The 12,561-nt window shown below is 52.8% G+C and overlaps 5 protein-coding genes across 5 annotated transcripts; 3 read left to right on the top strand and 2 right to left on the bottom strand.

Moving 5' to 3' along the window:
* Positions 1-712: 712 nt before the first annotated feature.
* On the bottom strand, positions 713-3,928 carry CABS01_04522 (uncharacterized protein; the record flags this gene model as incomplete). The annotated part of the gene is made up of 1 exon (XM_060537893.1): positions 713-3,928. One exon carries the CDS (start codon positions 3,926-3,928, stop codon positions 713-715), a length of 3,216 nt encoding a protein of 1,071 aa, XP_060389555.1.
* Positions 3,929-5,237: 1,309 nt separating this feature from the next.
* CABS01_04523 (aldo/keto reductase) lies at positions 5,238-6,700 on the top strand (the record flags this gene model as incomplete). The annotated part of the gene is made up of 6 exons (XM_060537894.1): positions 5,238-5,362; positions 5,419-5,585; positions 5,636-5,957; positions 6,014-6,132; positions 6,186-6,223; positions 6,284-6,700. The coding sequence occupies 6 exons, from the start codon at positions 5,238-5,240 to the stop codon at positions 6,698-6,700; spliced, it is 1,188 nt and encodes a 395-aa protein (XP_060389556.1).
* Positions 6,701-7,515: 815 nt separating this feature from the next.
* On the top strand, positions 7,516-8,948 carry CABS01_04524 (uncharacterized protein; the record flags this gene model as incomplete). Its single annotated transcript, XM_060537895.1, has 2 exons — positions 7,516-7,876; positions 7,924-8,948. The coding sequence occupies 2 exons, from the start codon at positions 7,516-7,518 to the stop codon at positions 8,946-8,948; spliced, it is 1,386 nt and encodes a 461-aa protein (XP_060389557.1).
* Positions 8,949-9,275: 327 nt separating this feature from the next.
* Positions 9,276-10,519, bottom strand: CABS01_04525 (WD domain-containing protein; the record flags this gene model as incomplete). Its single annotated transcript, XM_060537896.1, has 4 exons — positions 9,276-9,985; positions 10,044-10,126; positions 10,186-10,438; positions 10,510-10,519. 4 exons carry the CDS (start codon positions 10,517-10,519, stop codon positions 9,276-9,278), a joined length of 1,056 nt encoding a protein of 351 aa, XP_060389558.1.
* A 575-nt stretch (positions 10,520-11,094) lies between these two features.
* CABS01_04526 (eukaryotic translation initiation factor 2 alpha subunit) lies at positions 11,095-12,218 on the top strand (the record flags this gene model as incomplete). The annotated part of the gene is made up of 3 exons (XM_060537897.1): positions 11,095-11,181; positions 11,307-11,677; positions 11,741-12,218. 3 exons carry the CDS (start codon positions 11,095-11,097, stop codon positions 12,216-12,218), a joined length of 936 nt encoding a protein of 311 aa, XP_060389559.1.
* Positions 12,219-12,561: the final 343 nt, after the last annotated feature.

The raw sequence follows: 12,561 nt of genomic DNA on the forward strand, positions 1-12,561 counted from the left end.
GGTGCGCCGGTGTGAGAGTGGCTAGAGGTTGATGCGAGGATCTGTCGTGCAGGACGGCAAGTTGACATTTCAGAGTGCGCCGACACCAGAAAGGGGCCCCCCTCCACCTCTTGTGGCGGTACCCTTGGTGGTAGGAGAGAACGGGAGTATGGGAGGGAGAAAGACGAAAAGAGGACAAGTCCCACTGTGGTATGTTGGGCTCTGCGGGCTGGAATCGCCAAAGTAGCATCGTGTACCATATTCCTGTTGAAGTTTTCTTGCTTCGACGCCGGGTCCTCTTGCGGGGCCGGTGAGCCTGTTTCTACAAGGCTTTATTTTGCACTCGGGCGCGTTACCGTTCCAACCCATCTCTGAGCAAATACCAATTTGGATTTAACCAATTTTTCGGACTCCTGTGTGCCGTTGTGATCCGGGTGAATGTTCGGCATCACCTGTTCACCTCTTGAGATACATTTTTTGTGCAAGAGGCACTGAAGTAGTCACTGGCCTCCTTGGTTTATGGATAATATGCATTCTATGTTGGCTATTGTTTACATGTACATATATCTATCGACGCCGTGAAGCTTACATTTGTGTGAATACATAGTTTATACGCCACTTGGTGTTGATAAATTCCAACGTTGCGTGGCATCTTACACAGGGGGGTTACCATCATTCGGAACGCAGACCCCCCCCCCCCCCCCCAAACATCCCTCGCCCAAATCTGTCATCTCTATCTAAGTGTAGTCGATCTCCACGAGTAAGATTTCTTGCCTGGCTGCGACTCGGCCCCGTTCAAACCCCTGGGCCTTGCCGAAGAGTCCACAGGCACCTCGCGCTTGCTTTGAACCCTCCTAACCAGGGTCGGCTGTGCGGAAGCAGGTGCAGGCGCAGACGCACCGGTACCGTTGTCTTCGTCCTCGCTCATCGTGGACAGCTCTTGCTCTTGTCCAAAGGCCGCCGGTGCGAGACTATCAGCCTTGCTGGTGGTCTTGGGTTTAGAAGCGGCATGGGACATGGCGTCGACGAGGACCTTCTTAACCTCTGCCTTCTGGTCGAGGTTCTCCTTTCTCAAGGCCGTGCGGACCTCGTGGACAAGGGCCAGTATTTCATTATCGGACTGGATGAGCGCCTCGTCCTTGTCGGCCTCGGCGCTCTTCCGGAGGTACTGCACCGCCCAGTAGAGGCGGTACCTGACCTCCTTGGAGGTGCGGTACTCGCGTTTCATGAGCTCGGCGAGCAGCCAGCGCACCTTGCCATACTCGTGTCGGATCACGTAGGCGGCGAGGAGGTTATTGAAGTTGTAGACGCTGTAGCAGAGGTCACCGCGACCGTTGACTTCGGCCGCGATAATGCAGAATTGGACCATCTCCCGGTAGTTGCGCAGTTTCTCGCAGATGCGAGCGGCGCGATTGAACAAGCCGTCGTCGATGTGGATATCCTTGAGGCGGAGGTCGTCGAAGACGGCCTTGATCTCAGGGTAGACCATACTTCGGCCGTCTTCACCCGCCATCCCGGCGCGGCGCTCTTCGATTTCGGCGAGTTGGCCGTGGACGATGGGATACATGGCCTCGTTGGTGTCGCAACCTTCAGACTGCGCACTACTCAGGAGTGCCATGGCCTGTCTACTTCGAGGGCCTTCGGTTTCAACGACAGCTCTGACTGCCAACTTAAGACAACGACTCGTGTGACCCATGCCGTTGTGCAGCGCACGCTTATAAAGAGCCAGCACACTATTCCACCTCCCAATCTGTGCATCCGCTCTCATGGATTCGAAGGCACCCACCTCGTGGGCAGGGCTTGCCATGTAAGCTCTCAACCGGACTTGTTTGGCCCGGGGGCTTGTGGTATTCGTCAGGTTTTTGTAACATTGATCGAGGCCAGGGAAGGCGGTGCTAATGCCAGCACCTTTCATGGCATGGTACAGGTCGGACAGCTGTTTATCGTTATACTTCCAGTTTCTGCGGCAACTGACCAACATTGCGGTCCAGAATTTGCCGTCGGCGGTGTAGCCGGAATCCATACAGAATACCAGCCATCGCTTCAGCGCCTGCGTGTCGCGACATTTTGCATGTCTGTCGGCAATGAATGTGACCAGGTGGCGGTCAAGGCCTAATCCGAATTCCGAGATGTACGTTTCCATGAAAGTCTCGACCTCGCCCCAAGTGTGAGTCTTCGCATACGTTTCTAGTACGGCCGCAAATACGCGACGAAAGTGCCGTTCGTTGTTAGGGTTGGCCGTTTGCACTGTCTTCATCGCCTCAAATTCGCTGAAGACTCCGAACCAATTCCCCTGCTTGGCGTTTTGAAGGGTGAATTGGCCGAGTATCTTGATATCAGTTTGAGCTTTTGGGTATATAGATATAAGTTCCTCCATGAGCAAATCTGCTCTCTCGGCTTGTTTAGCCTCGATGCAGACTCGCACCATCCTCGATCGAATTTCGAGAGTGTCTTGGATACCGTAAAAATCGTGATCCCTTGCGTCTTCAAAAAGCTGAAGCGTCTCCGTGAAATTGCGTGTCGACTTCCAACTCACCCAGATGAAGTCTTCCAACCATTTCCATGGCACGTCCCATCCATCGCGCTCCCTCAGCAGGTTGAATATCTGAAGAACTTCGCGACACTGGTAGCCTCCAGTTGCAACGACTGAGTTGACAACGTCCATGCAGAGACGCTTAGAGTATGTAGAGGTCTTTTTTAACTTGGCGAAGATTCCGATAAATGTGTCGATGGCCAGTGCATGCTGCTGATGCTCGAAGAGTTGCCTCATGAACCAGACCATGGTTCCAAGCTTGTCGAAACTCCAAATAGAAACTTGTTGAAAGATTTGGACAACGTCAATAGGGCGCGCATCCTCCTCTGCCAAGGCTTGACTGATCAAGTCCTTGCCCACTTTCACGTAGCCAGACCGTATTTTCGATTTCTCCAGCGGCGGCAACAGCAAGTTGCTAACATACAGCCTTGCCGCTGCTTGTAATCGTTCGGTGGCAGTTTCGTCATTTTGAGGTTGGTGCGTCGTTGGCGAGACGAGGGATGTGGCAAACTCAAGAACACACTCCGCCAGCGCGTCGTTCTCAGTGGCCACTTTGTGATGGACCGCAAATTCCAGTATCTTTCCGGCACTTCCAAAATCGCTCCACCGGGAGCAAGCTTTTGATAGCAGCGAAGACAATTCCGAAAACCATTCAGGCAGCATTTTTGACTGGTCCACAAACCGATAGGCTCGAGCAACAAGATTCAGGGCGGCGGGTGGTATGTCATTTTCGCGCCGTATAGACGTCGAGTTGCGAAGCAGTTCCTCTAACCCAGCAGTCTGAGAAATAACACCATGGTGGTTGCTTAATACACGTTCTACCGCCAGATCAATGGCGTTCTTTTGTGCTGGCCCTCCATTTGGTTGGTTTCCACACGACCTTGAAACGCAGTCTCGAGCAGACAAGTCCTGTATCGCAGGGGTTGCGGATGAGAAACGGGACACAAAGGGATCATGCCTATGTCTTTGCGTAGCGTTCAAGGTCGGCCGGCCACTCTTTTGCGTTGTCTCTCGCTTGTCTATCGTCTTTTGTGGAAGATCTCGTTCGCTTGCTGCCCTTGTTGGGCGTCGTGCGTCTGGGCTGGTTTCGTTGACGTGTTGATCCAGATATGAGCTATCGAACACCAATCTGCCGTGTTCGTGTGAGGAGTCGCGACTCCGAGACCGTGTTGGCCAGCTGACGAAATTTGGGTCAGTGGCGACCTCTTCCTGGAGAGCCTCGAGAGCAGCGACGCCACTGGTGCTGTATCGTTTCAAAGACTTCAGTCTTCTGCCATTCTCGACTGCTGATCGTGCTATCTTGATTCGCTGGCGACGCTCTTCCGCTAAGAGGACGAGAGAGCAAGAAGTCCCAAAGAGAAGACCTCGAAGTGCATGAATCGCGGCTTTCGAGGGAACGGGGGCGGGGGCAGACATCGTGCAAGCTCGACAATTGCCATGATCGTTCGCGACTTGACTATCGGATCATTTCGTAGTCGCAAGAGGTCAATCGCTCGAAGGGGGGCTGTCGCAATGTCGGACGTGGTTGCCAATGGGTCGTTGAGACTGTCAGTCAAAAGTTGAAGGACCCTTGTCACATTTACGCCCACTGTCGTACCACCCTCGGCCTTTGCTAAGGTATCTTACCTTATGCAGACGCTTTTTGCCCGCTGACTGGTGTCCCGGCGGGCTGGATTGGGATGAAGAGGAAAAGGAGTTGATCCGTTCCGCCCTCGAGCTTGGCGTCTTAGTCATTATCTGAGCAGACATGCAGGAGAACCGAACCCGAACCCGAACGCCAGCTTCCACTCGGCAGAAAGCAGCTCTAATCGCCCATATCGTGAAATCCATCCACTCCTGTTTCTAGAAGCTCTCGAATTCGAATGATCTCAGAAGCTGTATTGTCATCTTGTCCGCCGCTGATCATCTGTTCTACTTCATGCAGCAAGCCTAGCGCAAATCATGACCCAACGAATAAAAACCAGGCTCACTAGACACGCTGCTTTGTGCGATGCTTTGAACTCGTGGGCAGTCTTGAGGTCAGGTAGAGTGAAGACAGAAAGGGAGGTTTCGATTTCCAATCGTCATCTGCCGTCGGAGAAGAAAATGTACCGTCAGCTCTCAGTCATCTTGTAAGTCCACAGGGCAGACCTGCAAGTCACTGGAGACTTCATTTGGTCCGATTGCTTGACATCAGTACGCCCGGCACCTGCAGCTCGCAACCGGTAGTGCGAATCGTCGGGTTTAAGACTGGTGATTAGGCACAAAGCATCTCTAGTGTGAGCTAAGGTGGGATGCGGGACTCGCGCAGGGTCCTAATGCATGGCACTTCGGCTGGAGCATCACGGACTTGGAGACTGGCGCAGGAGCTAACTCTAAACATCCACATATCCAATTGGACTGACGGCGTCTGAAGAGACTGGAAGAGCTACCTTACAATGAGATCATCTGTGCCTTGATCTACCTACCTTACAGTCTGCCCTGCCAACTGAGGGGGGCCTGCCTGCCGTCCTGTCATGTTGCCTGTCGTACGTCCCGTTTCGTCCGGAGGGGAAAGAGCGGTCGGTATTAGTTGATCCCCCGCCTTCCTCCTCTGAGTCTCACTCTTGGAGAGATATAAATCCCACCTCAGTCAGCTCGCAAATTCGTATTCTGACCGACCTGACGACCTGAATTTATCCTAAATTCTCTTCATTCTGGGCTGCATTCGACTTACTTCCTCATACATCTCACAATACCTATCATCATGTCGGCCCTACCTATGGCAGCTCCGCCCAAGAGCCCCTTGGCTCGTTACCGCATTCTCTCTCCGACGGCTTCCGTTCGCGTGAGCCCTCTGTGTTTGGGCGCCATGAACTTTGGCGACGCCTGGTAAGATTACTTTGAAGAAACCTGTCTCAGACATCCTTTTCTAAGAAGTTTGACAGGAAGGGATACATGGGTACTTGCGATCAAAAGACTGTCGAAGAGATCCTCGACTTCTTTCATGAGCAGGGGGGCAACTTCATCGACACCGCCAACAACTACCAATTCGAAGAGTCCGAAGAGTGGATTGGCGAATGGATGAAGAAAAGAGGCGTTCGTGACCAAATGGGTAGGTTTGAGCATCTAGCCCAGTGGGAGCTGTATCTGAAATGGAGACAGTCATTGCAACCAAGTATACCACAAACTTCCAAGCGGGCCCCAACGCGCCGGGCATCATGGCCAACTTCACCGGCAACGGATCCAAGAGCTTGCATACCTCTGTAGAGGCAAGCTTACGCAAGCTGAAGACCGACTACATTGACCTCGTGAGCAGCTTTGTCTCTTATCTTTCAAGCGATGTCACTTACACAGAGCAGCTCTACGTCCACTGGTGGGACTATTCTACTTCTATTCCGGAGCTGATGCAGTCTCTCAACAACCTCGTCATCACCGGCAAGGTCCTCTTTCTCGGCATCAGTGATACCCCGGCTTGGATCGTCAGGTAAATTCTATCAGGAATCATCCCCATCAAAGGAGCTGGTCTAACCTCCTCATTAGCAAGGCCAATGAATACGCCAGAAATCATGGACTACGCCAATTCTCCGTATATCAAGGTCGATGGTCTGCTGCCTCACGAGACTTCGAGCGAGAGATCATTCCCATGACCAAGGCTGAAGGTTTGCAGCGTCTTTATAGCGAGATTGGAAAATAACTTCTGACACCATATTAGGAATGAGCTTGGCACCCTGGGGCGCGCTCGGCGGTGGCGTGAGTGCTCCTAACTCAATGTTAACTGACCAGAGAAGACAACGACTAACTTGGAAACAGGCTTTCAAGACGGAAGAGCAACGCAAGTCCCAGGAGGGCCGCAAAGTTCAGGCTAGCGAAGCGCAAATCAAGATCAGTCAGGTGCTGGAAAAGATCGCCAACAGCAAAGGGACAATCATCACGAGTGTTGCTTTGGCTTATGTCATGCAAAAGACACCTTACGTCTTCCCCATCGTTGGCGGTCGCACTGTCGATCATCTGAAGCAAAACATCGAAGCATTAGCCCTGGATCTCTCCGATGAAGAAATTCAGGAGATCGAAGGAGCTGTGCCGTTCGATATGGGCTTCCCCCACAACTTCTTATGGGGAGAGAAGGTCCCGTCGAACCCTGGCGAAGTCTGGTTGTTGAACATGGGAGGAACTTTCGACTATGTACCAGAGCCCAAGGCTATCGCACCCAAAGAAGGCGGAAAGTAGTACTATCGAGTGCGGAATCAGTACAAAAGGTGGCGGCCGATGGATTACTGAGAGGCTGTTGAAAAGCGACATGGTTCACAACCGCTGCTTGGCTGCCGTTCAAGTACAATTTCATACACGTTTCTGGCCAGATTCTGATCCAGTTTGCGATGCTGAACTCAAGGCTGGCGCCTGGAAACTCGAAATGGTGTACCCATTCTTGTGATGTCTGCGTGTTTTGCAACATTCCCTCCAATCCGCCAGAGGCAGCGAGCGCATGACAATAGACCCCCAACTACACGAGGGAAATTCACCGAAATCAAGTATACAATAGTACATCGAGAATGTGTGAAGAAAGTACAAGGTGAGTGATCATCCAGCTAGTACAATCAGACGAGCACTACATGGCTGTTTATGGACTTGCTTTCCAAACAATCCCTAGATGGGTTCGAATCAGCACCCACCGTGAGGACTTTGCCACGCGAGAAAGCAATTACTCTAGTGCCTGTTGTCGTAGCACGGGCAAGGGAGGCATAAGGTAACGGGGAGTATCGCAGGAGGTACCTTCCTCACTTTACTTACAAAGCAGGAGCAGTAGCTCCATCACTCGCTCTTTCCTAAGACGAACAACTCATCAGCTGGCAACTACTTGTGAAGCACTCTTGGGCATTTCCTGCCATGATCTGACCCCTGTTTTTCAATTTTTAACAGATTTCCTTCCACTTGTCTTGATTCCCAAGCCGTACGTTGTTTGATTCTTATTCAATTATGTCGCCGTGAGTCTAGAAGCCTGCCTCTCAAAGCTAGCTAATTAAGGTAACAGGCTTCAGGGGATTATGTCGGCTTCTAAGGATATTTTCACATTCGTCAGAAGGCAAACATTCGAATCGGAGCCCCCTAGAACATTGCATGCAGTCAACGACGCCAGACGAAGCCTGCCGGGCTTTCCACAAGACATCAACCCAGACATCCTTGCTGGGGTAACCGTGAAGGTCGAAGAGTCAGACCAGAACTTCGGCACGTGGCAGTCGGTCACTCATGACCAAAGCTCTCCGCTCCCAAGCATCGAGGAAAGCTTGTCAATTGGCGAGTCACCGCCTCAGAGTATGGGTAGCACCATGCCCGCCACGCCCCTCGACGTTGATTATAGTTTTTCGCCTTTCCCAAGATCGAGTAGTCAATTCGATCGAAACGAAGGTAAGTCTCATGCGATGAAAGGCGATTTCTTCTGACAGCTTGACTAGCATGGGACCCCGCAGGAGATGTGCCAGTTCCAAAACAATATCAGTTATCTGCGCCAAAGATATCAAGCCCCCTCAAGAGACAGCGCGGAAGGCCGTCCTTGAGATGCCATACAAAGATGACAATTGATAATTACAAGATGTTAACAGCACCGGAGAGATCCCAGGTGCCGATGTATCAGAGTATCAGGGATGGCTTTGATACAAGAGAGATCAACGGCTCCACCAAGCTACAGAGCACGAGGCGGCGAAAGAGATCACCAGCCCCGCCTGGAATAGGCTCTCTTCCTGTATCTTGCGGCATCAAATCTGCATCATTTGGAAGCAATACAAAGAGTTCGAGGATGCGCGAAAGATTTGTCATCGACTCTGATCTACAAGAAATTACCAGAGTCAGGGCTTCATCTAAAGCAGTCGATCTACCGGCGATGCCAGAGTCCCCAGGAGAGGCAACTTTGAATTACTTCCACCATACCAAGAGGAACAATATCAACGAGGATTCCGGAAGCCCCAGAGTCTTACCATCCCTCCGCACCATCGAAGTATTGCCACGGCATAGAAGATCGAGACACCGTTCCGGTATACTATTCATCTTATCTGATGATGTTGAAGAGATCGAGCCCGCAAGACACGACGCCTTACAGTCGGACCGAGCGTGCGCAGTCTCCCGTGGTGATTCTCACGTAGGCGCATCAAGCCTCTCGCGGGAAGCTTCAGCCACAGCGCTGGTTGGCGACGTTTTTGACGACGAGCTGGGTACGAATCAGCTGGCAGCAACAGACAGTACAACACCGGCCAACACCATGACTAAGATGAAGCCAGATGCCGGACATAAGACCTCCCTTGGTCTCATGAGCACCGGGGAAACATATGCAGATGGAGAAACCCCAAAGGCTTGGCCGGCTGGGTTACAGGGAGAATCGGTTTGGACTGGCGCATTCACAGACCTTAGACCACGTCCCAATGGAACCTTTTCCAGCGAAAGGCAGAGTTATCGAAAACAAGAACAAGGCGCACCTGGTTGCTAAATAGCAACACAATGGAGATGTGGGTATGCACGCGAATTTCAGGAATGCGGAGAATATGGAGGCATGCATGATCATCGTAACTGTGTACAAAGCTTCCTCGCTGGGAGACTCTTGGGAGAATTAGCTTGATGGAGACTATCAAGATTTATCAACAGCCACGCTTCTCACCCAATACCATGGGTATCATCTGATATAATAGATACCAGGCTTTTCCGTTAACCTCCCAGTCCTTTAAAAAGAAATGCTTGCATATGTAAACCACCTCAAACGCCGTGCGCCCACAAGTCTTGTAAGATTCCATCACAGGTTTCTAAAGGCCGTAGTCGATCACTTCGCACCCTTGCCCTTGGCTTCCGTTTCGCCAAGCTCACGGATGAACACGCTTGCCTTGCCTTCAGCGCTATAGTCCTCCATGCCTGTTTCGAAACCTGGGCAGACACCAACGGCGAGGTACTTGCCATCCTTGGAGAAAGCTAGAGCCGCGACGCTATCGGGGAACTTTTGGTACTGCTTCATCCTGCGCTTGGCCTCGGCGTCCCACAAGGCGACTGTCCCATCACCACCACCCGAGGCAAAGGTGCCGTAAACGGGGTGGAACGTCATGGCGTTGACCGGGTACACGATATCGCCCTCGCCATCAGGCGCAGCCGCGCGATGACACTTGAAGGCGTACTTGCGAGCCTGGGACTCAGCCGAGTCCTCAAACCATTCAACGGCGACGCGACCCTCGATACTGCTGGTGGCGTAGCCGGCGTCGTTGGGCATGCAGGAGATGGCGCGGGTGAGGAACTTGAGCGACGACTCGCGCTGCTGCCAGGGCTTGATGTCGTGAGGGCCGGGCTCGGCGAAGAGGGCGGGAATGTTGGTCAGGTCGTAGATGTTGACGAGGCGTGCGGTCATGGCAACGACGACCTTTGAGGGGCTAGCTGCCAAGGCATGGGGCTTTCCGGGCAGCTGGACGGTGATGTTCGTATCAGAGGGCGACTTTGCGTTGTGAATCTGGAGGGTGAGGTCCCAAGAGGCGGAGATGAGGAGAGCTGTGAGGTTGGTCAGAACGGCGCGGCGAAAGGTCGGCATAGCTGAGACATCACTCACAGTGCCCTGGGCTGTAAACTACACATCGTGCAGGCGCACCGTGTTGCGCAATGACTTGCTTCTCTTCTGTCTCAAGGTCGATCCTGAATAGAAAGCGTCAGCTTCGTCCAATGGCCAGTGGGAGCTTCATGATTCGCCATACTTGTAGACGCAGTGGTCTAAACACGCCGCGTAGGCCTCGTTATCTGTCGCGCCAAAGGTTACGTCCAGGACAGGCGCCCGGAACTCAATGGCTTTGATGAGAATGCCTGGCGCATCTTCGCCTCCGCTATGTGTGTCGTAGAGGTAGATCTTCTTGTCCCAGCAGGACACCAGAAGTCTGGTAGGCGACTCGGGCGCATATGAAAGCGAGGAGATGGCGTCGCTAGGCGGTTGCGCCAGCTCGAATTGGGATGCTGCTGAAGTATTAGTAGTTGGTCAATATTGTTGGAGCGAGATTTGAGGTCGAAGTCCCCCGAAAACTCACCGGGTGCCATTTTTGGGATTATTGTTCTGATGTTGTTGAAGCTCTTACGGTGAAGTAGCTCAATGCGCCTCTAACAGCAAGCAGCTCTGGGTGTACCTGGGCGTTAGCTTCTGGGGTCTGTTTACCTGAACAATTTGGTTGGAGGGGCGCTCACGTGGCGATAAGCGAAGCAGAGCTTATCGGTCGAATCAGCACCGATTCTGCCATGGACTACCGCCCCGAAAGCACCCCCCACCATTGTTCGGATTTCTGCGATTTGTGAACCGCAGTAGCAAAATTGTGACTCGATCGCCCAATCACCAACGTAACGCCGCTCACACCCAAAAGGCCGCTTCTTTCGCTTTTCGACGTCGCCCCCGAGCAACTGATCCCACCGCAAGCGATATCAAGACCGACGAGTAGGCCGACTCTCCACCGAGCACAGAGGAAACAAGCTATCCAAAGACCGGAAGGACGTGTAAAAAGCCCGCGCACCTTCTTTCGCACCCCGCCCCTCCACACCTGTTGGCCGACCACCTTCAACAACACCACCCAACCGCCACCACCACCCTTCGTACTCGACGACATCGAGCACCAGTAGCCAAGATGGCGGAACCGAACTACAGTCACTTTCGATACTTCGAAAACAAGTACCCCGAGATCGATGAGTTCGTCATGGTCAACGTCAAGCAGGTTTGTGCCCCGCCGGCCCAACGCACACGGCGAACCGAACCGCCCCAACCCACCCGGTCGCCGTGGATATGAAGGGTACATGAGAGCGAGAGAGAGGGAACATCCGGGTCTGACTGGTGATATAGATTGCCGAGATGGGTGCCTACGTCAAGCTTCTCGAGTACGACAACATTGACGGCATGATTCTGCTTTCCGAACTTTCGAGACGTCGCATCAGAAGTATCCAGAAGCTCATCCGTGTGGGCCGCAACGAGGTTGTCGTCGTCCTTCGTGTCGACAAGGAGAAGGGTTATATCGATCTTTCCAAGCGTCGTGTGTCGCCAGAGGATATCATCAAGTGCGAGGAGCGGTACAACAAGGGCAAGATGGTCCACTCCATCATGCGCCACGTTGCCGAGAAGACCCTTACCCCGATCGAGCAGCTCTACGAGACCATCGCATGGCCCCTCAACAAGAAGTACGGCCATGCGATTGACGCCTTCAAGCTGTCTATCACGTGAGTTGAGGACTATGTTTCGCTATAGCAAGAGGGATTGTGAATACTGATGCGTAAGTAAAGGAACGCCGAGGTCTGGAACGACGCCACCTTCCCCAGCGAGGCCGTCTCCGAGGAGTTGAAGTCATATATCGCGAAGCGTCTCACCCCTCAACCTACAAAGGTCCGTGCCGACGTTGAGGTCACCTGCTTCGGATACGAGGGTATCGACGCTGTCAAGAACGCCCTGCGCACCGCCGAGGCGCGCAACGACGACCAGACCCAGGTCAAGGTCAGACTCGTGTCCCCCCCTCTGTACGTTCTGACCAGCACGTGTCTGGACAAGAACCTCGGTATCACCCGCCTCGAGGAGGCCATTGTCGAGATCCGCAACAGCATCGAGGCTGCGGGCGGTTCGTTGGTGGTGAAGATGGAGCCCAAGGCCGTTACGGAGAGCGACGACGCCGAGCTGCAGGCTCTCATGGAGAAGAGGGAGCGCGAGAACGCCGAGGTCAGTGGTGACGAGAGTGTCTCTGAGAGCGACGACAACCCGGAGGTTTAGATTTTTCCTTTAGAGTCAACGTCATCACAACAAAAAAGGGGCGGCTGGTAGAATGAGCGTACTGGCAGGCTGGGAATCCAGAGTGATTCTAATGAGACGACCAAAAAAGAGTCTAAACATTTCAAAATTATTTCATTCTGGCTGATTGTGAGTGAGCGACGGACTGATGATACGATGAGACGAATGATCCGTTTCAATAAATACGATGTATGGCCGACCTTACCACAAGCTAGGGCACTTAGCGAGAAGACGAATATGTCTATCATAATCAACCCAATTGATGACAGTAGCTTTCCCCGGACACTACCTGACGGCTCATCAAAGAACAAATGTCAGTGACATC

Source organism: Colletotrichum abscissum (assembly GCF_030869225.1).
Source record: "Colletotrichum abscissum strain IMI 504890 chromosome Unknown Scaffold_9.1, whole genome shotgun sequence".
Taxonomy (NCBI): domain Eukaryota; kingdom Fungi; phylum Ascomycota; class Sordariomycetes; order Glomerellales; family Glomerellaceae; genus Colletotrichum; species Colletotrichum abscissum.